This window comes from Nothobranchius furzeri, chromosome 15, assembly GCF_043380555.1.
Source record: "Nothobranchius furzeri strain GRZ-AD chromosome 15, NfurGRZ-RIMD1, whole genome shotgun sequence".
Lineage (NCBI taxonomy): Eukaryota > Metazoa > Chordata > Actinopteri > Cyprinodontiformes > Nothobranchiidae > Nothobranchius > Nothobranchius furzeri.
In genome coordinates, this window is record NC_091755.1 from 55,170,766 (window position 1) to 55,194,841 (window position 24,076).

Genomic DNA, 24,076 nt, shown 5'->3' on the forward strand with positions numbered 1-24,076 from the left:
AAAGCAACAGAAGGATCCCATCACCTATTTTAGATCATCCATCCATCCATCCATCCATCCATTTTCTGAACCCGCTTTGTCCACGCAGGGTCGCGAGGGGGGCTGGTGCCTATCTCCAGCGGTCAACGGGCAATCAGGCGGGGTACACCCTGGACAGAGAGCCAGTCCATCGCAGGGCAACACAGAGACACACAGGACAAACAATCATGCTCACACACACACACACACACACACACCTAAGGACAACTTAGACAGACCAATCAACCTAGCAGTCATGTTTTTGGACTGTGGGAGGAAGCAGGAGTACCCGGAGAGAACCCACGCATGCACAGGGAGAACATGCAAACTCCATGCAGAAAGATCCCAGGCCGGGAATCTAACCCAGGACCTTCTTGCTACAAGAACCACATCTTCTAACCACTGCGTCACTGCACAGCCGCCTATTTTAGATCAGTGGTTCCCAAACTGGGGTCCGGGACCCCCCGAGGGGGTCCCCAATATTTTGTCTGTGAAGTTGCAAAGATTTCATTTGTAAAAATTACATTCATAAAATCCCAGCAGCACACCCAATAGTGTAACTAAGATTCTGTATGAGAGTTATAACTCTCTATGTCTGTATAAAGTTTATAATCAATCACTTAAGAATTGGGGTTGGGGGGGGGGGGGGGGGGGGGGGGGGTTCTCATCACTTCATCGTAAAAGTTTTTCCCCTGAGCAGACTTGAGTTTACTGGAATGAGAATGTGATGTGGCTGCTAATTAGACCAACCTTAAAGTTCAGAGATTAATCCATAATCCCAAAGAGAGCGGAACACAATCCAGCTCTCGTGTGGTCAGATGGCATGTAGCTGAGTCCAAGCAGGAGCTGTGCTCTGCTGCTGTTCTAACGTAGAAGTGAAGGTGCGTCTCTTGGCCAGGCCAGGCAGGTCAGGGGAGGAAGGAGGGCTTCGGTTAAAAAAAATAACATCCCAGTTGGAGTAGATGCTGCTAGATTAGGAGGGGTGGGACAGCAGGTTCAGGTTACAGCCTGACAGGGGGTCTGGGGGAAGGACTGGCTTTTTTGGAATATACCAAGATCCATACAAAGCTCAGTGGACATAAAACCGCGGTGCTTGCCCTGACAAGCTGGGTTCAGAGTGCCAGCTGGGGCCCCGCGTTGGATTCCACTTAGTTTTTGGAGGATTTGACTGCATGGTGCTGTAAGACCCTGGGATCACATACCTGCCACAGCACCTGACTGAAAGCCTGGTCTTCAGCATCCCGTCGTTTCTCGCCCAAGCTCCTGCATGTCTAATATTTAGACATGTTCAGCTGTGTGGACTCAAGGACTGTTCTGCTACTTGTAGCATCCCTAGTTGTTTTACTATCTGTGGTCAGATGTCAGGAGGAGGACGACCGTAAGTTCCACTGCTGTGTACTTATTTATACTTTTCATTTTAACCATTTCTTGGAAAACTTGATCAAAATCACAATATTTTTTGGAGACTTTAACATTTTAACCGGTTTTCTGAATATGTTGTGATATTTATAAGGGACTGAGGGTAGTCAGACGATCAGGTGCAGCACGTCGTTTCTAAAGGAGCGGTCGGTCAAACAACGTTTTTATGCCTCGTCAAGAGAACCTGTGCTTTTCTCTCTGTAGGGAAGGTAAAGGTACATCTGTGTGGGATGGAGAATCAGGTTTGTTCTCACCTGAGACACACTGCTCAGCTTCTCCTGTTTGGTGCCACTGAGACACCTGTCCAATGACAAGTGTCTGAAATATAATGTTCCCTCAGTCCCAAGGACTGGCTGGTGCAAATGTGTGTGTGTGTGTGTGTGTGTGTGTGTGTGTGTGTGTGTGTGTGTGTGTGTGTGTGTGTGTGTGTGTGTGTGTGTGTGTGTGTGTGTGTGTGTGTGTGTGTGTGTGTGTGTGTGTGTGTGTGTGTGTGTGTGTGTGTGTGTGTGTTTTAAAGAGGCACTGGGGTCAGGCAGTTTTTAACCCCATGGAAGCTCAAAGGGGAGCAGGAAGGGAGCGGGACGATGGACGGGGTTCACAGCAGGGGTCAACAGATGACTGGCATCAGGTGTAATAGCAAGTTGGGGTCTTACTTCTCTAACTTTGTGTTTCCGGCATTTTCTAACTTCTAGCAGCGTGTTCATCTTAAAGTTTATTTGCAAGCAGCCAAACCGTCTGCTTTGTATCAAGATAGATTTCAAAGGAAACACAATAATATAAAAAGTACCGTATTCCTTCAATAAATCATCCTTTCTTACTTCTCAGATGTGTTTGTTCTGGCACTCCACACACCCATGAGATCCCGTTTAAGAAGGACCCTCTGTTTATTTACAGCACCCGCTTGTCAATTGGGCACAGTGTCCCAGTGAGAGAGGTCCATTCATACGAGCAGCAGAGCAGCTCTGCAGCTTAAACACACTCAGCCAGCTCTGTGAAATGCCTCGTCTCAGACTTTACACACACACACACACACACAGTGACACGGCCGGGGGTTTATAATAACCCGATTCACCTTACAGCCAGTCTCATGAGTTCTAGCTGCACTCAGGTGTGTTTTACACTGACCCATTTGAAGTTTTGTGGTGAAACCAGGATGTTTTTCATCAGCATCAAAAGCAAAGTTCAGAGATGACTTGTGTTTTATTATTTTCCAAATGTTAAAAAAAACTTTAATGCATTGTTTTGTTTGATGTTAGATGACCTTTTTCTGCTTCCCTCTACTCCCCACCCTTGTGATCATTAACCCCTCCCTGACTCATGTTACCCCTCCCTTTTCTCATCCACCCCCCCCCCCCCCCGACCTTTCACATGCCCCTAATTGTCACTTCCTTTTTCTAATTTCAACTAAATCTGCTCTGCAAACACCTCAATCTTTATGAACTTCTCTAACTTTGTCCTCCGCTCGCTCATCTCACCTGTAACTCCACCCCCACCCCCCTCCTCTACCCAACCCAATCCCCATCCATCTGCCTCCTGCCCCCTGCTGGTCACCACAGAGGTGGCAGGTGGCTGCACCCAGGATGCCCAGCAGTATAATGATAAGGATGTGTGGAAGCCAGAGCCGTGTCGAATCTGTGTGTGTGACAGCGGAGCAGTTCTGTGCGATGAGATTTTCTGCGAGGAGATCAAAGAGTGCTCCAACCCTGTCATCCCAACCGGAGAGTGTTGCCCCATCTGCCCTGCTGATGCCAGTGCCCCCATGGGTTGTAATTTATTTATTCCCACGACTATAAATAAATTACTCTCTTAGCTTCCACCTTGGCTTTTGAAATGGGAACCATGTGTGATCAGACCAAATTAAACCTGTTTGGATTCAAATGTAATCATATTGTCTTGTGTAGATGTTCCCTTTTCCAAAGTGACCTTTTACTTGATGTTTATGGAAACAAGATGAGCAACATGACCAGGATTGAAACACTTCTATTAAAAGTGTGGGATCCTGGGGTGTGCCCATCTATTCTCCATCTGAACATCACAGATGGAGACTGTCTATAGACTCAGTCACGATTAATGCGACTCACTCTGCAGCTTTCTACAGATTTAGGCACTTCCTCAATGGCTTTCTGAATATTTCTGTTACGACTATAAATTTGAGATGAGCTCAGTCAAAGCTGATGGTTCTCCATTATGGTGGAGTTTCAGTGTGATGCAGTCGCACAGCCAGACACTGTAGGAGTGACAGAAACCATCCTCGGTTTTGTTCACCCTTAGCCACAAAAGAAAATGACACTTAGAAAAATTAAAGAGACACCAAAAGACCCTTTATGGGTGTGTATGAGCTCATCTCAGTGATTTAATTGGAGATCATTTAGACATTTTGCATCATATCAGAAAGAAAATTTCATCTCTTTGCTCCTGCTTGCTTTTGCTGCTTCTGGCATCATTAATGAATCATCTGGATGGGGTTGGTGTCTGATCTCTTTAGCATCCTTAGAGCACAGTTCAGGTGTCTTTTTCCTAAGAACATCAGACCAGATCAAAATGTTTCCCTTTATAATCCAGTTTTTCTGTTTTCTATCTCCCTTCATCCAAACCTCTCCCCCATCAGAGACCCTCAGTGTTAAGGTGAGGTGGTGATGACACAACTTTTCTATTTCCGTTAGATTTAACTCAAGATTTAACCAAATTGTTTTATCAACCAGGGCCAGAAAGGAGAGCCAGGAGAAATAGCAGATGTAAGTATCATCATCACCACAAAATAACAATTACGCGGCTCGCTCTTCACTCAGGTGAATCAGAGTTTCAGGTGTTTTTAAAAACAACTGAAAAAAAACACGAATGAAAAATAATTTTGTTTCTTTCTTGTTCGACACTCATGTGTATAGAATGTTCTCACCTTTCCCCAGATGATTATTTTGCATTTTCAACGACTCAGTTCTCATTTATTGTCCTACTTTGTTCTGAAGGTTCAACTTTTTAGCTCCAAGAAGCGTTTTCACTCTTGTGAGACCAAATGTAATGTCTCATTAAATTAGTTCCTGCATTCCAGGAACACAATGAACCCAATCAAATCCCCTTTTGATCGCCTCAGTCAGTTAGCTGCAAGTTCATGTCGGGTGGAAGGAAAGGCATCTGGACTAAAGGTCAAAAGGAGGCGATGGTTTTCAGAGAAAAACGAGCATCTTGTCAAATGCAATCCTTGTCAGGTTTAGTTGTGGGGTTTGAGTTTGTCCACCTCCTACCAAGCTGGAATGTCCCTGAACAGAAAAATGAGTTGAAATTAAGATTTTATTAAAGACTCATTGATGATTAAAGAACAGGAGACTAAACTGTGACCTGGTGTGTTTGCAGGTCGTAGGACCTAAAGGACCTCCAGGCCCAATGGTAAACACAGCTTTTGTTTCTTAGCTGACTGATTAAAACATAAATACTTAACAAATGACATTTACTGTTAATATGGTTTTACTTGTGATGTTTGTTGTTGCAGGGCCCCCCAGGTGAGCAGGGACCACGAGGAGAAGTCGGTTCTAAAGGTGATAAGGTATGGGACACACGTCCTTCATGTCCACATGAACGAGTCGCTCTAAATCAGTCTCTATTAATGACCTGAAATCTGTTTTGATCTGCTCATAAATTCACCTCCTGTCTTCTTCTCCCAAGGGAAATCCTGGACCTCAAGGAAGAGACGGTGAACCTGGCACACCTGGAAACCCTGGACCCCCCGGCCCAGCTGGACCACCTGGGCCACCGGGACTTGGAGGCGTAAGTCTGAGGACACAAAACCAAAGATCCTAGAAAGAAAACGCCAAAGATTCATCAAATCAGTTTCAAATTGTCTAGATTGATGACAGTTCATCTCTATCCGTGTCTGTGTCTTTCCATTTCCTATTTCTAATTCTGAACAAAAAAGAAGAATGTAAGTGATAATAAAAGATGTTCAACACAAACGATGATGAGTTAGGAGAACAGACTAGCAGGTGCTCCAGCAGGAGGAGCGTGATGGTTCAGCAGGTGCAGATACTTCACGTGCACCTGAGTCCATGTTGACTGTGAGTCATGAAAACAGAAGGAAACCCTGTAAGTGGAGACTGATTCTGCGTCCACAGAACTTTGCTGCTCAGATGGCTGGAGGTTTTGACGAGAAGGCTGGAGGTGCTCAGATGGGAGTGATGCAGGGACCAATGGTAAGATGGTCGAACATTTTCTGTAAGCGATCGCCGTCTGCAACTACGACAGATTATCTGGATCCAGTTCTGATCACTGACAAATGACATGATGAAAATACGCCTGCCACTAACCCCCCTCCCACCCCCACCCCACCCCCGGTTCTACAGAAATGTATTTCTCTCTGATCAGCCCACAAAAATATTTGCATTATTATATCTTTAGGACCTTAGAAACAGATTTTACTTTCTTTTTTGCCAAATAGAGTGACATATAACATATTGTATATGTTGCACTGGTTGATCAGAGCCCCCCCCCCCCCCCCCCACACACACACACACACACACACACACCCCCACCCCCACCCCCACCCCCGACGCACACACACACACACAAAATAAATCTATGAAAAACTAAAACTAGGTTGATGATGTGTGTTGTTTCCCTGCAGGGTCCGATGGGTCCCCGCGGTCCCCCTGGACCTTCTGGAGCTCCTGTAAGTTCCTTTACTTCACCACAAACTCATCACACATCAATGATCAAACAGTTAAAGTTAGAACACAGAAGAGATTATTTACATACCTGTTATCTTCCTCCATCCTTTGCTCCAACAGGGACCACAGGGTTTCCAAGGTTCCCCTGGAGAGACCGGAGAGCCCGGTCCAGCTGTGCGTATAAACATCAATCCCATAATGCATTTGAATTTAGCAGAAATCAGTCAGCCATACCTGTTGTGTTTTACAGTGACAACTACTGTACATATTTGATTTTCCATTGCTTTTTGACAGGGACCAATGGGACCTCGTGGACCACCTGGACCTTCTGGAAAACCAGGAAGTGATGTAAGTCTTTACTCTTTCTGCATCTTCACTAAATCATGAGAACTAAATCAAAATCAGAACCAAACCTCATGTTTAATAAGTAAATTAACATTTTCTGGAGGTTTCTTCCTGTTAAACGAGTTTTCCTCTCCACTGTCGCTAAATGCTTGCTTATTTGCTGGGTTCCTTATATAGGAAACTTTTTTCTGATTGGCTTAATGAACTGACCTGTATTGTAATGTTTACTATGTGAAGTGCCTTGAGATGACTTGTCGTGATTAGGCGCTTTATAAATAAACTTGAGTTGAATTGAGCTGAACATTCTAGTTAAACAAAAACAACATTCCAGTGCAAAACTTTACTTCAAGCTAATCTCAGTTCATCCTTTTTGCACCTTTTTATTGATTTATTTTCTTACTATAGCATATTTAAACCACCAGAGGGAGCTGTTTGTCCCCTAACTTCACCATCAGTGATGCAGCAGTGGGAACACGCATAGCAGCCATATCTTCTGATTGTGACATAATTTGTTTTTAGGGTGAACCTGGTAAAGCTGGTAAAGCTGGTGAGCGTGGAGCTGCAGGGCCTCAGGTGACGAATTACCAACCATCCAGTGTTTTTCTTTATTTATTTTTTTTTTTTTTATTTTTTTTTTTCACAACACATCATTTCAGGATTTAAAGCCAAAATGATTGAATAAAAGATCAAATCTGTTTTTCCAGGGAGCTCGTGGATTCCCGGGAACTCCTGGACTTCCTGGAATCAAAGGACACAGAGTGAGTGTTAAAACCTGGACAGGAAGCTGGACATTGGAAAGGAAGCCAGAGATAATCATCACAGCTTCTGATGCTGTCCTGATGTTATGTGTTGTTGTAGGGTCATCCTGGTCTGGATGGAGCCAAGGGAGAGACTGGTGCTGCAGGAGCCAAAGTAAAGTCACCTGATAACATCTGTTTGATTTAAGAAAAAATAAAAATAAAAATAAAAAGTGGAATTTTAATCTTTATTAGCTTTTCAGCCTCTGATTGTCTCATTTATCAGGGAGAGTCTGGAACAGCTGGAGAGAATGGTTCCCCTGGACCAATGGTGAGTGGCTTCTGCTTCATCTGATCTGAGTTGTGTTTCATCTAGGCGGTGTGTTTGTTGGTGATAAGAAAAAACAGTTTTAGATAAAACACCCTGATGTCTTCTTGTCTTTTAGGGTCCTCGTGGTCTGCCTGGTGAGAGGGGACGTCCTGGAGCCACTGGAGCTGCAGTGAGCAATCTTCTGTTCATGCTGAAAGCAGACATGTGTCTGATTTGTTATTTTTGTCTTTTTTCAACTGTTTCAAATAGTTTTTCATTTTTATTTTGATGCACAGCGCTGATCTTGTGTTTGTCCTCGTCAGGGTGCCCGTGGTAACGATGGCTTGCCCGGTCCTGCTGGTCCACCTGTACGTGTCATCATTTCTTCACACCTGAATCTTTATTTTACACCCCTCAGTGTGTCATCAATACAGCGGTGATGATAAAATATGAAGTCAAATCGTTTGTTTTTATTTGTTTTGTGTGTAGGGTCCAACTGGTCCTGCTGGAGGTCCAGGTTTCCCAGGATCTCCAGGTGCTAAGGTCTGTCCAGATCACATCATCTTTGAGAAACATTGGTCTGCATCAAACTTCCACTAATGATTACTTCATCAAAACTTTTCCTATCATTGGGTTTCTTAAAAATAAATATGTAAAACTCAGGCAAACATCGGATTTACTTGTCATAAAACCTGAAAAGAAAAACCTGTTGATTGCCCTGTGATGGACTGGCCACCTGTCCAGGGTGTAGCCCGTCGATCGCTGGAGATAGGCATCCGCCCCACCCCACCCCCCATGTGTCCCAGCATGGACAAGCGGGTTCAGTAAATGGATTGTCGGAAAAACCTGTTAAATATTAATAAACATTCATCAGTTTGTCATAATTGTTCAAAATCTGCAATCATCAGCAGATATTTATGAATCAATGAAAATGTACTGCATATAAATGCTAGCTACTGTGTGCTGTTCCAGGGAGAAGCTGGTCCCACTGGTTCTCGTGGAGCTGAAGGGCAGCAGGGACCTCGTGGAGAAGCTGGTACTCCAGGATCTCCTGGTCCGGCTGGAGCAGGGGGTAACCCGGGTACCGATGGTATTCCTGGAGCCAAAGGATCAGCTGTAAGTCCTCTAGTTTACTAAGATCATCAGTTATTATCCACCACTTGTTTCTTTACAACATTTAGTTTTGCTTTTTGCTCATCTTTCTCCGTGAAGGGTGCTCCTGGTATTGCTGGTGCTCCAGGATTCCCAGGTCCCCGAGGACCACCTGGACCACAAGGATCAACTGGACCTCTGGGGCCAAAAGGACAGTCTGTAAGCCGGTTTAAGAAGATCTAAAACTCTGAAAATCATTCCTTTTGCACATTTTGTGACCTTTAACTGTTTTCTCTGTCTGTATTTTCCCATTTTTAGGGAGACCCTGGTCTTCCTGGACTCAAAGGTGAATCTGGGCCAAAGGGAGAGCTGGTAAGTTGACATAAACTTAGTTCCAATAAACACCAAATGACTCTTGTTACTGTGAGGAGATTTGTTAAAAAAAAAAAAACCTATTTGTAGGGCCCTGCTGGTCCTCTGGGCCCTCCTGGCCCTGCTGGAGAAGAAGGAAAGAGAGGAGCAAGAGGAGAACCAGGAGCTGCTGGACCAAATGGACCTCCAGGAGAGAGAGTAAGCAGCAGAGACTTGGACAGCATTTTAGTATTAATTAAAAGGACATGGCTCACACACTCACTGTCTTTTTCTGTCATTTTTGTGATTCCTTACAGGGAGCTCCTGGTAACCGTGGTTTCCCTGGTCAGGATGGTCTGGCAGGAGTTAAGGTCGGTCCTGCTTCAGCTGAGAGTTCCTGAGAGTTTCTGCAGCTAAAACGTGTTTGAACCTTCCCCCTTTAGGGTGCTCCTGGTGAGCGTGGTGTCCCTGGTGCAGTGGGGCCTAAAGGTGCTACTGGAGACCCTGGGCGCACAGGAGAGTCGGGCCTTCCTGGAGCCAGAGTCAGTTATTGTTTGTCCTGTTGAATGTGATTTCAGAATGACCTTAAGTTAGTCATCAACATCCATCCTGCTTCTTAAAAGATGCTGACTCATTTCACAGGGTCTGACTGGTCGTCCGGGAGACGCTGGTCCTCAAGGCAAAGTTGGACCCGGTGTAAGTAAAATGATATTTATTACATTTCTCAACGCCAAAAATACGTCAAACCCTCAAATGAGTAAAAGTTGAAGAAATCCAAACTTAAAATAAATGAAATAGAAATGAAAAAAATGACCAGTAGAGCTCCGAGTGTTTGTCATCTGAATATTAAACGCTGCATTGGAAACAGTTCATGTGACCCTCAGCCACAAAACCTCCAATCAGCCTGCAGCAGACATTTTTAACTTCCTTTTCCTTTACAGGGAGCTCCTGGCGAGGACGGCCGTCCTGGTCCACCTGGTCCTCAGGGAGCTCGAGGACAGCCTGGAGTGATGGGATTCCCGGGACCAAAGGGAGCCAACGTGAGTGTCTTAAAGTCTGGATGGGTTTGTGGAAGCACGGGTGGCTCTGCTGTTCTTGAGTTTACACTCCTATGTTGAAATCAAACTCTGTGCAACAGGGAGAGCCTGGAAAACCAGGAGAGAAGGGTCTTGTGGGACGTCAAGGTCTAAGAGTAAGTCCATCTTCAACACAAACTCTTCACTCTCTTCTCAAATCTTAAAAAAAAACTGATTCAGAATTTCACATTTCCTCTCTGAACAGGGACTGCCTGGAAAGGATGGTGAGACGGGACCTTCTGGACCTCCTGGACCTGCTGTGAGTTTTAAATGTTGAAGCCATCTTACAGTTAAACTGACGACTCATCATGTGTGTCTGCATTTATCGAATTTAGGGCCTTGCTGGAGAGAGAGGAGAGCAAGGACAGCCCGGACCTCCTGGCTTCCAGGTGAGTTTAGTGCCTGTAAAACCTCTCAACGTCCGTTTATAACTCTGCAGCTTAGGGGCCACAAAAGGAACCTGGTGACCCCGAAAATTAAAACTTCAAGAGCCTTGTTGATATTTTTAATCCGAAACAATTTGATCCATTTTGAATAGTGACGACTAAACATGTCACAGGTAATTATCTGTATTTGCCTTCACCTTGGTGTATCTCTGAGGTCCTGACCCCAAATTCAGGATCTATAAAACATGACTACACATTAACCCCTTTCAGCTACAATGAGATGTTTTAAAGTAGAATCAAATGTGTCTTTGGGCATCAATGTGTTCTTAACAGAGCTGCATCAGAATCAGATTTCTGGACAAATACAAAACCTGTGTGTCCCAATATGACAGGGTCTGCCTGGACCAACCGGATCTCCAGGAGAAGCTGGAAAACCAGGAGACCAGGTGAGATTCCATCTTGTCTAAACCTCAGTGATGTTCTACAGGAAGCACAGAACCAAGAATGTTTCTCTTAAGCTTTAGAGAAGTAGACCAGGCCAAAAGCATTGTGGGTATTTGTATACCGTTATAGTTCTTCAGCCCGGTGCTGATGCTGATCACACCCATCCATCCTAGTTTCTACAAGCTTTACCTCAGAACTAGCTTTGTGATCCATTTCCAAACCTGATGTTGTAGCTTTCACTCAGACCTTTCGTAGTCATGGATCAGCTGTCTGTTGTATGGAGTAACAGCTGTGATCTGTGATGACTTCTGCAGGGTGTTCCTGGAGAGGGTGGAGCTCCTGGTGCTGCTGGACCCAGGGTGAGTTCCCCTATCTTTAATCTTCTCTGTTACCTAAAGGTAGCCGTTGTTTGGACTTTGGCGTTCCTGCTGTTGATCCTCTTCTGAGCAGTAGCTCAGGAGGTAGAGCGGGTCATCCAGCAATCGAAGGGTTGTAGGATCGATCCCGGCTCTTGGTAGAGAATTCTGCTGATGTGTCCTTGGGCAAGACAATTAACCCACGTTGCCTGCTGGTGGTGGTCGGAGGGACCGGTGGCGCCAGTGCTCGGCAGCCTCGCCTCTGTCAGTGTGCCCCAGGGCAGCTGTGACTACATCGTAGCTCCTCACCACCAGCATGTGAATGTGTGTGTGAATGTGTGTGTGAATGGGTGAATGACTGATTGTGTTGTAAAGTGCCTTGGGGGGTTCAAGGACTATCAGATATCAAATAGAGGTTATTTACCATTTATCATCTTCTTAACAGGGTGAGCGTGGTTTCCCCGGTGAGAGAGGTGGTGCTGGGCCTCAGGGTCTTCAGGGACCTCGTGGACTTCCTGGAACACCTGGATCTGATGGACCCAAGGTCAGTATGGGACTTACAAATGACAACAACAGCATCTGGGTTGTTGTCAGTCAGGCAAAAACAGGCACTCTCTTATTCAGGATAATTTCTTCCTGAGAAAACTTGACAATATTTTATAATTTGGGTTTTCATCAGGGAGCAATTGGACCTGCTGGTGCTCCTGGATCTCAGGGACCTCCAGGTCTGCAGGGTATGCCTGGGGAGAGAGGAGCCAGTGGAATCTCAGGAGCCAAGGGAGACAGGGTAAGTTAGAGAGGTTTTAAATATGGCATCACAAATCAAATGTGTCGCCTCTAGCTGCAGACGTGTGAAGTTCTACTTCAGTGCAAAATGAAAAGAAAATAAATAGTTTCATTATTTTTGTCCAACAGGGGGACAACGGGCAGAAGGGACCTGAAGGCGCTCCTGGAAAGGATGGTTCAAGGGTCAGTTCCAAATTTAAAAGAAACTTTTTGTTTGTTACCTTTTTCTCCTTGATCTTTGTTTTCATCCATGATCTTCTTGTTTCAGGGTCTGACTGGTCCAATTGGTCCTCCTGGCCCATCGGGGCCCAACGGTGCCAAGGTAAGTACGACAGTGCTGCTTGAACTGATGAAGGAACAAACCATAATCTGGCTTCATCTAAGCATCTTATGAAGATCAGAACATTTATTGGGTTTTTCAAGCAGTTTCTCTTCTATGTAGGGTGAAACCGGACCTACTGGGCCTAATGGTGCTCCTGGTGTTCGTGGTGCTCCTGTAAGTACATAACATGCTGGTGCTAATCACCTACTGAAACCTCCAGATTATAGTTCCAGTTTTTATGGAAACTGATGAGAATCTGGAAGAGCCTAAATCAGTACCAAGTCCCACATTAATTGACATCCTATATTTTCAGTTATTACTCTCTAAATTTAAAAGATTCTTCTGATATTTTGTCACCAAAGCCAATGAAATTCCGGATTTCCTTAATAAAAATGAAAATGATTCAATACTTATAATGTGAAACAGCTTCTCACCCCATGCACATTTGCCTTGACCCACTGTTTCTTCTGGGCTCCTGCAGGGTGACCGTGGTGAGATTGGTCCTCCTGGGCCTGCTGGCTTTGCTGGACCTCCTGTAAGTTTTCGAGTGTGTTCAACAAAAACCTATATGTTGACATTTTGCTAATAACACTGCTGTGAATAATGTTTAGGGTGCAGATGGTCAGCCTGGTGCCAAGGGAGAGCTTGGTGAGCCTGGACAGAAAGGAGAAGCTGGTTCTTCTGGACCCCAAGGACCATCTGGAGCTCCTGGACCTGTGGTGTGTATTTAGTCTAAAAATAGAAGCCTGAAACTATGTTCCGTGTCCATTTTAAACTTCAGTGGCACAGGCTTTCATAACCGTACTTTAAAATGTGTGAAATGTGACAAGAACATAATGGCTTGTTCTTTTTAGGGACCTACTGGCGTATCTGGACCTAAGGGAGCACGCGGTGCTCAGGGAGCTCCTGTGAGTAACTTCTCTGCACCACATTCAGAGCAAACATTGATCTATAAATGATAAATTGTGTCATCAATGACTGGTTTCATCTCTTAACTGATTTCAGACCAACGACTGCGTATACAGAACAGTTTACAAGTGACACTCAAAAAACTAGAATATGCAGCAAAAGTCAGTTTGTTTCAGTAAATTAACTTAGACTGAGAGACCATCTAAAGGCTCAGGAACTCTTTGCAGGTGTTTAGGATGAATTAGCTGATTAGAGTGTAGCACTTTGAGCCTTGAACGTTGAACCTTTTCACAATATTATAATTGTCTAAGATTTTGAATGTGGGGTTTTCATGAGTTGTAAGCCATGATTGTCACAAATAGCATCTAGTTTGCATGAAATGAGTCTATCTCATAGACTACAGAATAAAAATTGACTTTTGCACATTAATCTAATTTTTCTGTTTCACCTGGATGTATCTGAGCCAGCATCAGAACAACATGACGAATTGTTTTAGTGCTTTATCGTTTCCATTCAGTGGCGGATCTAGAAAACTTTACACGGAGGGGAAAGGAGGCTCAAAGGGCCTGGGCAGGGTGGCAACGCTGCAGAACGTGAAAGTTGCCAACATGAAAATGAAGTCAACAAAATATCCACAAAAATACTTTAAAACTATTTATTCTGTCATTATTACAGTAACACTTTACAACAAGGATCCCTTTACTAATGTTACATAGTGCATTATTAAGTGTTAATAAACTATTAAAGTATTAACAACTGCTTAGCCATGTTGTGTTACTAAGCAGACCACCCCCACCTCCCATGGCCTATTGTCTTAACCTTAAGGAATAGTTAACAATAATGGTAATAAAGGAACCCCTTTGTTTATTATTGCTCCACAATGCACAAAGTAATGTTTATAAAAGGACCCTTATTGTAAAGAAAACTAAGACATTTTTAGGTATAAAGGAGAAAAACAAATATGGCCCCCACCTTCGCCTTATAGATTTGCACATTTCCAGTCAGCTTTAAAGCTAAATAAGGAGCATCTGTAATATGATGTTTATGCTGTTACCATCACCAGCAGCATGTAAAGGATCAAAGATGTTAACAACAAGGCTCATTTTGGCCTAAAGTGGTAGAAAGTACTTCTAAACAAATTACACTTTGCAGCAACATAAGGGTCTGTTGACTTTTTATGTGGAACATTTAAAGAGACAGTGTGTATTTTTCCTGGCGATAGGGGGCAGTAGATGCCTAAATTGTTGCAAGAAAGCAGTAGTTTTGTGTTGGAGTAAGACTTTGTTACAGATGCCCATTAGGGTCAAAAAGCCCCGGGGAGTGCAAACTTCAGCAAAATAACAAGCACATCAGACTCCCTTTCATCATCAGCAACTAGTGAAGAGATAAATGTTAAAAACAACGTTAATGAATGGTGAAAGTTTTATAACCGTTTGTGACAAATCAGTAAATCCCATAGAAGGAAACATGGCATCTAATATGGCATCGCTCAGAGACGCACTTTCATCCATCCATCCATTTTCATCCACTTATCCGGAGTCAGGTTGCGGGGGCAGTAGCCTTGAGCCTGGTTTATGCTTCTCCGTCAGCTCCCCAAGGGACAGACACGTACGGATTGACGGAAGCGTTTTGCTGTCATACTTCTCCGTCTCCTGGGGAGTGTTGCAAAGCAATTGCCCGGCAGGACAACAGAGGGCGTAGCGCTGTTCTGTGGTATCCTGTCATATATCGGTCCAAGATAGTGTTTATATTGTGTTTTTTGTGTACATAAGAGACTTTTTTACACGGACATATTTGTCTCTCATTCTCCCACCTCTTCATGCGCTCCCCACCTCTAAACCCATGTTTCCTGTCATTTCCGTCCACAAATAAAACGCTTGCTGCACATCTTTTCACTCCTCCAGTCACGGGAGAATTAAACGTTCATATTTTTAGAATTTTTTCGCGAGGTATTCTTCAAGCTTCTCCGTGTCTGCTGCTAGTTATTCTCGGCTCTCTTTGCAATGGCGGCGCTGTAAACAACAGCGGCGTCCTGACCAATCACAAGCTTGCGTAATCTGTCTCGTTCGACGGATGTTTAAAAAAGTGGGCTCGACTCCGTACGTACTTGCATGCCTGCTGGAGCCCTACGCAAGGACGGATAATGGCGTTGCGTGTCTCTGCACTGACGCAGACGGAGAAGCATAAATCAGGCCTAAGGCGAGAGACCCAGACTTCCTTCTCCCCAGCCACTTGGGCCAGCTCCTCCAGGGGAATCCCAAGGCGTTCCCTGGCCAGGTGAGAGACATAGTCCCTCCACCGTGTCCTGGGTCTACCTTTAGGTTTCCTCCTGGTTGGACGTGCCCAGAAAACCTCACCAGGGAGGCGTCCAGGAGGCATCCTGACCAGATGCCTGAGCCACCTCAACTGGCTCCTCTCGATGTGGAGGAGCAGCAGGTCTACACCGAGCTCCTCCAGGATGACCGAGGTTCTCACCCTATCTCTAAGGGAGAGTCCAGACACTCTTTGGAGAAAACTCATTTCGGCCGCTTGTATCCGCAATCTCGTTCTCTCGGTCACTACTCAAAGCTCGTGACCATAGGTGAGGGTAGGAACGTAGATCGACCAGTAAATCGAGAGCTTTGCCTTCTGACTCAGCTCTCTCTTCACCACGACAGACCGATACAACGCCCGCATCACTGCAGATGCAGCACCAATCCGCCCATCCATCTCTTGCTCCAGTTTTCCCTCACTCGTGAACAAGACCCCGAGATGCTTAAACTCCTCCACTTGGGGCAGGACCTCATCCCTGACCCGGAGAAGGCATTCTACCCTTTTCCGAATCAAGACCATGGTCTCAGATTTAGAGGAGCTGATTCTCATCCCAGCTGCTTCACACTCGGCTAGCGAACCGCTCCAGCGAAAGCTGAAGATCATGTTCTGATGAAGCCAACAGCACCACATCATCTGCAAAAAGCAGAGACCTGATCCTCAGGCCACCAAAATGGATGCCCTCCACACCTTGGCTGCGCCTAGAAATCCTGTCCATAAAGGTTATGAACAGAATCGGTGACAAAGGGCAGCCTTGGCGGAGTCCAACTCTCACTGGGAACGAGCCCGACTTACTGCCGGCAATGCGGACCAAGCTCTGACACCGGTCATACAGGGACCTAACAGCCCGTATCTATGGATGGATGTCCTTTGTTGTAAAGTCTGAAAGCATTATTTGGTAACACGGACGCCCGCACAGAGAGAAACATTAAAACTTCAGTTCTCCTGACGTACCAAAGGTGCCTGTGTGGAAGACAGCTGATAAATAACATCTGTGTCTGAGGAACAAGGTCAGGATGATAATCACAATATTGTATGATTTATAAACAATTTATTTGTATTGTACTGCTGCACTTAAGTATTTGAACACCTGAGAGATTCAGTGTTAATATTTGGTACAGAAGCCTTTGTGATTAAAGAGGTCAAAGGTTTCCTGTAGTTCTTGACCAGGTTTGCACTGCAACAGGGATTTTGGCCCACTCCTCCACACAGGTCTCCTCTAGATCTGGTTTGGGGGCTGACACTGAGCAGCACAGAGGTACGGCTCCCTCCAATGATTTTCTATTGGATTTGGATCTGGAGACTGGCTAGGCCCCTCCAGGACCTTGATATGCATTTTATGCAGCCACTCCTTGGTTATCCTGGTCGTGCTTCAGGTCATTGTCATGTTGGAAGAACCAGCCACGACCCATCTTCAATGCTCTTGACTAGGGAAGAAGGTTGTTGCTCAAAATCTCACAATACATGATCCCATTCATCCTCTCCTTAAAACAGTGCAGCCATTCTGTCCCCTTTGCAGAAAAGCACTCTGAAAACATGAAGTTTCCACCTCCATGCTTCACAGGGGCGACGGTGGCACAGGAGTTAAGTGCTCGCCCCGTAATTGGAAGGTTGCAGGTTCGAGCCCCGCTCAGTCTGTCGCTGTCGTTGTGTCCTTGGGCAAGACACTTAACCCACGTTGCCTGCTGGTGGTGGTCGGAGGGACCGGTGGTGCCAGTGCTCGGCAGCCTCGCCTCTGTCAGTGCGCCCCAGGACAGCTGTGGCTACATCGTAGCTCATCCCCACCAGTGTGTGAATGTGTGTGTGAGTGGGTGAATGACTGATTGTGTTGTAAAGCGCCTTGAGGAGTTCCATGACTCTAGAAGGCGCTATATCAAAGGCCATTGACCATTTACCACAGTAGGGATGGTGTTTTGGGGATGCAACTCATCCTTCTTTGTTTCCTCCAAATACAGCGAGTGGAGTTTAGACAAAAAAGTTCTATTCTGTTCTCATCTGACCACACGACTTTCTCCCATGCCTCCTCTGGATCATCCAGATGGTCACTGGCAAACTTCAGACGGGCCTGGACATGTGATGACTTGAGCAGGGGAACTTTCCACACAATGCATGATTTTAAATCAAGATGGAGCAGTCTTCTACCAACAGTAACCTTTGAACCTGTGGTCTGAGCTCTCTTTGTCTCGTTGACCAGCTTCTCCCATGTAGTTCTGGGTTGATTCCTCACCTTTCTTATAATCAGTGATACCCCACAAGGCTCTTGCATGGAGCCTTTGTCCGAGGACGACTCACAGTTGTCTTTAGCCTCTTTCATTTTCAGTTGTTCCAGCAGTTGATCTATTTTCACCAAGCTGCTTGGCAGTTGCCCCGTAGTCCTGTCCAGCCTTGTGGAGGTCCACGATTGGGTCTCTGGTGTTTTATGACAGCTCTTTGGTCTTGCCCATGGCCATAGTTGGCGTGGACAGGTGTCTTTAACAAGCTCAGACAGGTGCTACTAATTTAGATTAATGAGTGCAATACAAATAAATTCTTTAAATATCATACCTTGTGTTTTCCTAGTTTTTATCAGCTGCCCCTCTCAGTGGGAATGCACCTACAATGTGAATTTCAGGCCCCTCCAGGGTATCCGTCGCTGTAACTCTGCTTTTATGTGTGAAGCCGGTCACTTTGCACTGATGTTTGTTTCTACATTTCAAAAGCTGCTTGCATCTCCACTGACAGATAACACATGACTGTTTTTATCCTGGTTTCCCCTAAATTCAGTTCGATCATGAACACAGCAACAAAAACCAGAACAAACTAAATGTTTTCTAACATTTATCACCAACAAGTGTGGAAACACATTTACTCTCTGTATTTACTCTCTGTATTTACTCTCTGTATTCCTTTGGTAGGGTGCCACAGGATTCCCTGGTGCTGCTGGCAGAGTTGGACCTCCTGGTCCTAATGTAAGGATTTCCCCCATGTGACAACTTGGGAACTGTAACTACATTTAGACAATTTTTATTTTTTAGTCTTGTAGCCATGATGATGACCCTCTCTTTCCATGACAGGGTAACCCTGGTTCTGCTGGTCCTAGTGGCCCTGCTGGTAAAGATGGACCAAAGGGTGTTCGTGGAGATCCTGGTCCTGCAGGAAGACCAGGAGATGCTGGACTTCGTGGTCCTCCTGGCCCTTCAGGGGAGAAGGGAGAACCTGGAGAAGATGGACCTCCAGTGAGTTTGATCATTTTGCTGAACATAATTTATTACACATTTTTACAGGAAGTAACACATTTTAGTCATTTTAGATCCGCATGGCTCAACTAGATGATTCCCCTCTGTCTCCCTCTGTAGGGTCCCGATGGGCCTTCAGGTCCCCAGGGTCTGGCAGGATCTCGTGGTATTGTTGGTTTGCCTGGTCAGCGTGGAGAGAGAGGCTTCCCTGGCCTCCCTGGACCTTCTGTAACTACTTTTGTCTACAAATAATTGTTGACTCTGTTTAGCTTCAACACTCACTGTTTCATCATAAATTAGCTTAAAAACATATTTTAAACGTTGAAGTTGTGTTTTAGATCTGCAGACGTACCTTAGTTAGACGGGACTAGCGTCTGCTGTGTTCTACTCATTATTTGGCTTCTATACCAAACCAGCTTTTCAATGGTTTCTTCTGTGTTTAGGGTGAGCCTGGTAAGCAGGGAGCATCTGGTTCTGCTGGTGACCGTGGACCTCCTGGCCCTGTTGGTCCTCCTGGACTAACTGGACCTGCAGGAGAAACAGGCAGAGAGGTCAGAGAAGGGCGACAGTAACAACCAAACAGCCATATTTCTAAAACTGCAAATGTTAGAGCTGACATCAAACCATGAAAATGATGTTCCCGTATCTCAGGGTACTCCTGGATCTGATGGACCTCCTGGTAGAGATGGTGCTGTTGGAGTCAAGGTGGGAGACTCCAGCTTTACAATAAGCCTCAAACTTACTTTTTAATTTTTTCAGGTTGTAGCAAAAACAAATCTTGTCTGAGCGTCATTTTAACCGGGGACGCCGGGGACATGTCCCCGGCAAAATTTGTGATTGGCAGCTGTGTCCCCCCCACTTTCAAAAACGCCTGCTGATGAGGATTTTTGTTTTACCAGCTCAGATCTTATCCAGGGGTCGGCAACCTATTCCCATCAAAGAGCCATTATTACCCGTTTCCCACAGTAATTCTGGACGGACCTTAATAAGCAGTGACTTAAGTGAAGCAGGCAGGTCGCGCTAGAAAATTTAGTTTAAAAAGACGTCATAAATGTTTTCCCCCGTCATTTTTATTTATAAAATATGAAGTAAAAACTCACAATTTAATTTTCATTCATTTGTCATTAATATGTAGTCTACACCCGTGCGTTAACCATCTTCCAGTAAACGCACAGCATCCAGCCCACCTCTCCAAATGCGTAAAATGTGCATCAGCCGCTAGTTAGGCGCACCATCAGCTGATCAGCCCAAGAGCAGAGCAAATAGAGACAGAATAGAGGATGATTCTGTCTGGATGTGGATGGAGATTACATTTTACAGCAGCCTGATCATCATTTAAATACGTAAACCATCACCTGTCTTCTAGTCCATGCTATCAGCATATATTTTAATTGGTGTGTGTGTGTGTGTGTGTGTGTGTGTTTTCCACTTCAAACACTGGTCTAACCAACCAGACCAGCGTGTCCAGTAACATATTAATGTTACAATTAAACAGTTTCCCTTCATGTAGGCTAGGAACATTTCACCTGCCGTGGCCCGACCGCTTCTGCTCCACACGAACTTTGTGCGTGATCAAATGTCTCTACGCATCATGCGTCTCCATATTAGAGACGGGAACAAGCGCTGTTCAGCCAGTTTCATAATTTCATAAAAAGAACATTTTTCCAAGTGACACATCCCTCAGAGAGACCGGGTTTCCAGACCGCTTCAGTGGGAGGAAATCATTGCATGCACCATGGTTCTGCGCTGCGCTGCGAACCCCTCAGATCTTCAGCTCACTGTCCACCGTGGGCGCTCCGAGCCGCGCTGAACACAGTGTCCAGTATAAAGCTCTGATGTTCTGATGGGAATCTTTTACCTCCGCGATGTGCGTTAACGATTAAAATGTCAGCTCATCCATGTGCATCAGTGTTCGTGGGGGTAATTCTTTCAAACCAAGCAACATCCTTGAGTTCATCTGTCAAAATAAACAGTCAAATGGAAATATATGTAACCTGCCGTTTAACTGTTTTGCCTTCTTGTGAAGATTGTTGCAAAGAGAAACAATTAAACTTGATTAACCCCAGAGCCACCCAGAGCGCATGTGGGAAGGTTCCTCCCACTGAAGCGAGTGTTTTCCAAACCCGGTCTCTCAGAGAGACTTGTCACTTAGAAAATGTTCCCTGATGATGAAACTTTGGCTGAATAGCGCTTGTTCCCGTCTCCAATGTGGCGACACATCCAGGAGCCGTCTGAGGAGAATCCCAGAATCTCACATCGTCTTCAGCTCATAAAGTGCCTATATGATTACGCACAAGCGTGACGCGTCAACCCGGTCTCACAGTAAGACCGGGTTGGACCTGTTCAGGTTTACGCAGACAATCTTTACATTTAGAATTGGCATACAGATGTAAAATTAATGCAGTAAAATATAAAGCATTTTATTTAAATATCCATTCATTATTTTACAAACACAGAGCCGCATCAGATGGATGGAAGAGCCGCATGCGGCTCCAGAGCCGCCGACCCCTGTGCTAGCCTACTTTATTGTCCCCAGCAATTTTTAAACCCCACTCAAGTGTATGGTTATTGTCCCCAGCAATTCTGGAAACAAGCTGACGCCCTTGCATCTCCACCTTTTGTTTTCCTGTAGGGAGAAAGAGGGAACACCGGTCCTGCTGGCGCCCCTGGAGCTCCTGGTGCACCTGGTTCTCCTGGACCTGTTGGACCTCTTGGAAAGCAGGGAGACAGAGGAGAGGCGGTAAGAATCCCCCCTTTTAATAGGACCACAGTCAGATGATTGGTATTGACGTAAAAGTAATTATGTCAATCATGTCTTTCTTAAGGGTGCTCAAGGACCTGCAGGACCTCCAGGACTGGCTGGTGCAAGAGGAATGGCTGTGAGTATTTTCATCCATGACTGAGACGACATTAGTAGTTTATAATTTGACAGAAGTACATTGAAGTTCTACAAGTGAACATTAATAAGTGATCATACTACTCCAGGGACCACAAGGACCAAGAGGAGACAAAGGAGAGGCTGGTGAGACTGGAGAGAGGGGGCAGAAGGGTCACCGTGGCTTCACAGGTCTGCAGGGTCTTCCTGGGCCCCCGGTAAGTGACCTAACAACAAAATCCCTTTTGTCTGTGCTCCCCGTCTCTTAATGCTTGTCCTCGCCCTGACAGGGTTCTCCTGGAGACGCTGGAGCTGCTGGACCTGCTGGACCAAATGGCGCCAAGGTAAAGACACTGAGAATGATGGATCCTTTTTAAAAGTCCTGTTCTGAAACTTTGAACTTTCAGGATACGTGATGGTAAAAAGTGCACAGGTTAGCCTCTCAGTACGTCTCCAATCACAAGATGAAGATGCAAACATGTTTTTATTATCCCCCACTGAGATCAGATGGGCTGCAAAGATGTTTTGCATTCACTGTTTCTGAGGAAAAGTGGCAGGCAGAGGATTGGGAGCACACACACACACACACGCGCGCCTATCCACTGCTGAGAGAGAAAATAGCTTTTACTGTCTAAACTAGATTGACAAAGCAGTTTACATAAGGATAGACAGAGTTGAAAGTCAGAAATGAACTTTTGAAGCTGATGGAGGGAAGGTGGTGCATTTAAATGAAGGTTTCAGATGTTCTTCTTGTCCAGACCACCCGATCGATCAGATCAGAGCACACATTTAAACCCTTCTGTTTCTGTAGGGACCCCCTGGACCAGTTGGAATTGCTGGAAAAGATGGATCCAATGGACAACCTGGTCCCATTGGACCTCCTGGACCTCGCGGACGTTCTGGAGAAGCTGGTCCTGCTGTGTGTAAAACTAAACAACCCTCATCAGCATGTGCGTTTACCAGCCATATCTCATTCTTTTCATTTGTATTATTTCCAGGGTCCTCCTGGAAATGCCGGACCACCTGGCCCTCCCGGTCCACCAGGCCCAGGCATTGACATCTCTGCTTTTGCTGGCCTGGGTCAGACCGAGAAGTCTCCTGATCCTCTCAGGTACATGAGGGCTGATGAGGCATCCAGCTCCGCGAGGCAGCACGATGTTGAGGTTGATGCCACACTCAAGTCCCTCAACAGTCAGATTGAGAACCTGCGCAGCCCTGATGGATCCCAGAAGAACCCTGCTCGCACTTGCAGAGACCTCATGCTGTGCCACCCAGACTGGAAGAGCGGTGAGATAAGCAGTAACATCTGGGTCTGACAGGTTTCACTACAGATGTATGAAAAGAAAGTGTTGTATACCAGCACATGAATGAAAATCCTTTTTACTGAAATTCTTTTGAAATAGCGCTAAAGGTCTGACACTCTTCTCCATCTAATGCCGACTCTTTACCAAACTCGTCTGAGAAATCCACCTCTCATCTTATTAACCTCTCCAGGCGATTACTGGGTCGATCCCAATATCGGCAGCACAGCTGATGCCATCAAAGTCTTCTGTAACATGGAGACTGGAGAGACCTGCGTCTATCCAAGCATTGCCAAAGTACCAAAGAAGAACTGGTGGACCAGCAGCAGCAACGACCGCAAACACGTCTGGTTTGGCGAGAGCATGAGAGGAGGATTCCACGTAAGCGCATGAATGCACCATTCCCGTTGCTCCTGCGTGTCAAGTGGTTTGGAAGAGCTGAAGTTGCCACCTCCTCTCGTTTGCTTCTCTTGTCCACAGTTCAGCTACGCTCAGGATGGCCCTGCTGCCACCATCCAGCTGAACTTCCTGAGGCTTTTGTCCACTGAAGCATCTCAGACCCTCACTTATCACTGCAAAAACAGCATCGCCTACATGGACCAGGCCACAGGAAACCTGAAGAAGGCTTTGCTGCTACAGGGATCCAACAACGTGGAGATCCGTCCAGAGGGCAACAGTCGCTTTACTTACGGCGTAATGGAAGATGGATGCCAGGTGGGTGTAAAGTACTATTTAGTAGTGATTGATTTTCTCTTTGTATTATAAAACTGTAGTTACACATTTGTGTCCTGTCGACCAACAGAGCCATACTGGCCGGTGGGGCAAGACTGTCTTTGAGTACAAAACAGAAAAAACCTCCCGTCTGCCGATAGTAGACATTGCTCCAATGGACGTCGGAGGAGCAGACCAGGAGTTTGGAGTGGATGTAGGCGCCGTCTGCTTCTTGTAAAGTGGAAAATCACAATTACCCCCCTCCAAAAAAAAAAAAACACAAGAAATAAACATAATATAAACTCAACCATGAAACATCACACACATTTCCACAATAAAGAAGACTGGGAATTCTAAAAAAGAAAAAAAATGATGTGTTTTCTCTCACAACGAAGTGCTCTCCAAGTTGTACTTCCTGGATGTGAGCACTGAAGGGCACCGGCAATATCTGTACA

At 45.5% G+C, this 24,076-nt stretch overlaps 1 protein-coding gene across 2 annotated transcripts; it reads left to right on the forward strand.

The window, feature by feature from the left end:
- The first annotated feature begins 1,162 nt into the window (after positions 1-1,162).
- col2a1a (collagen, type II, alpha 1a) lies at positions 1,163-23,874 on the forward strand. Of its 2 annotated transcripts, XM_015968357.3 has the most exons (53): positions 1,163-1,396; positions 2,994-3,200; positions 4,046-4,062; positions 4,140-4,172; positions 4,789-4,821; positions 4,925-4,978; positions 5,098-5,199; positions 5,544-5,621; positions 6,053-6,097; positions 6,216-6,269; positions 6,390-6,443; positions 6,960-7,013; positions 7,145-7,198; positions 7,299-7,352; positions 7,464-7,508; positions 7,624-7,677; positions 7,811-7,855; positions 7,977-8,030; positions 8,460-8,603; positions 8,700-8,798; positions 8,898-8,951; positions 9,042-9,149; positions 9,248-9,301; positions 9,374-9,472; positions 9,573-9,626; positions 9,872-9,970; positions 10,069-10,122; positions 10,212-10,265; positions 10,342-10,395; positions 10,785-10,838; positions 11,151-11,195; positions 11,638-11,736; positions 11,872-11,979; positions 12,108-12,161; positions 12,247-12,300; positions 12,421-12,474; positions 12,782-12,835; positions 12,912-13,019; positions 13,155-13,208; positions 18,414-18,467; positions 18,573-18,734; positions 18,855-18,962; positions 19,178-19,285; positions 19,386-19,439; positions 21,367-21,474; positions 21,560-21,613; positions 21,720-21,827; positions 21,900-21,953; positions 22,421-22,528; positions 22,608-22,896; positions 23,104-23,291; positions 23,391-23,624; positions 23,713-23,874. In XM_015968357.3, the coding sequence occupies exons 1-53, from the start codon at positions 1,303-1,305 to the stop codon at positions 23,857-23,859; spliced, it is 4,464 nt and encodes a 1,487-aa protein (XP_015823843.3). In that variant the 5' UTR covers positions 1,163-1,302; the 3' UTR covers positions 23,860-23,874. The 2 variants fall into 2 exon arrangements, with proteins under 2 accessions (XP_015823843.3, XP_015823844.3); XM_015968358.3 differs by lacking the exon at positions 2,994-3,200.
- Positions 23,875-24,076: the final 202 nt, after the last annotated feature.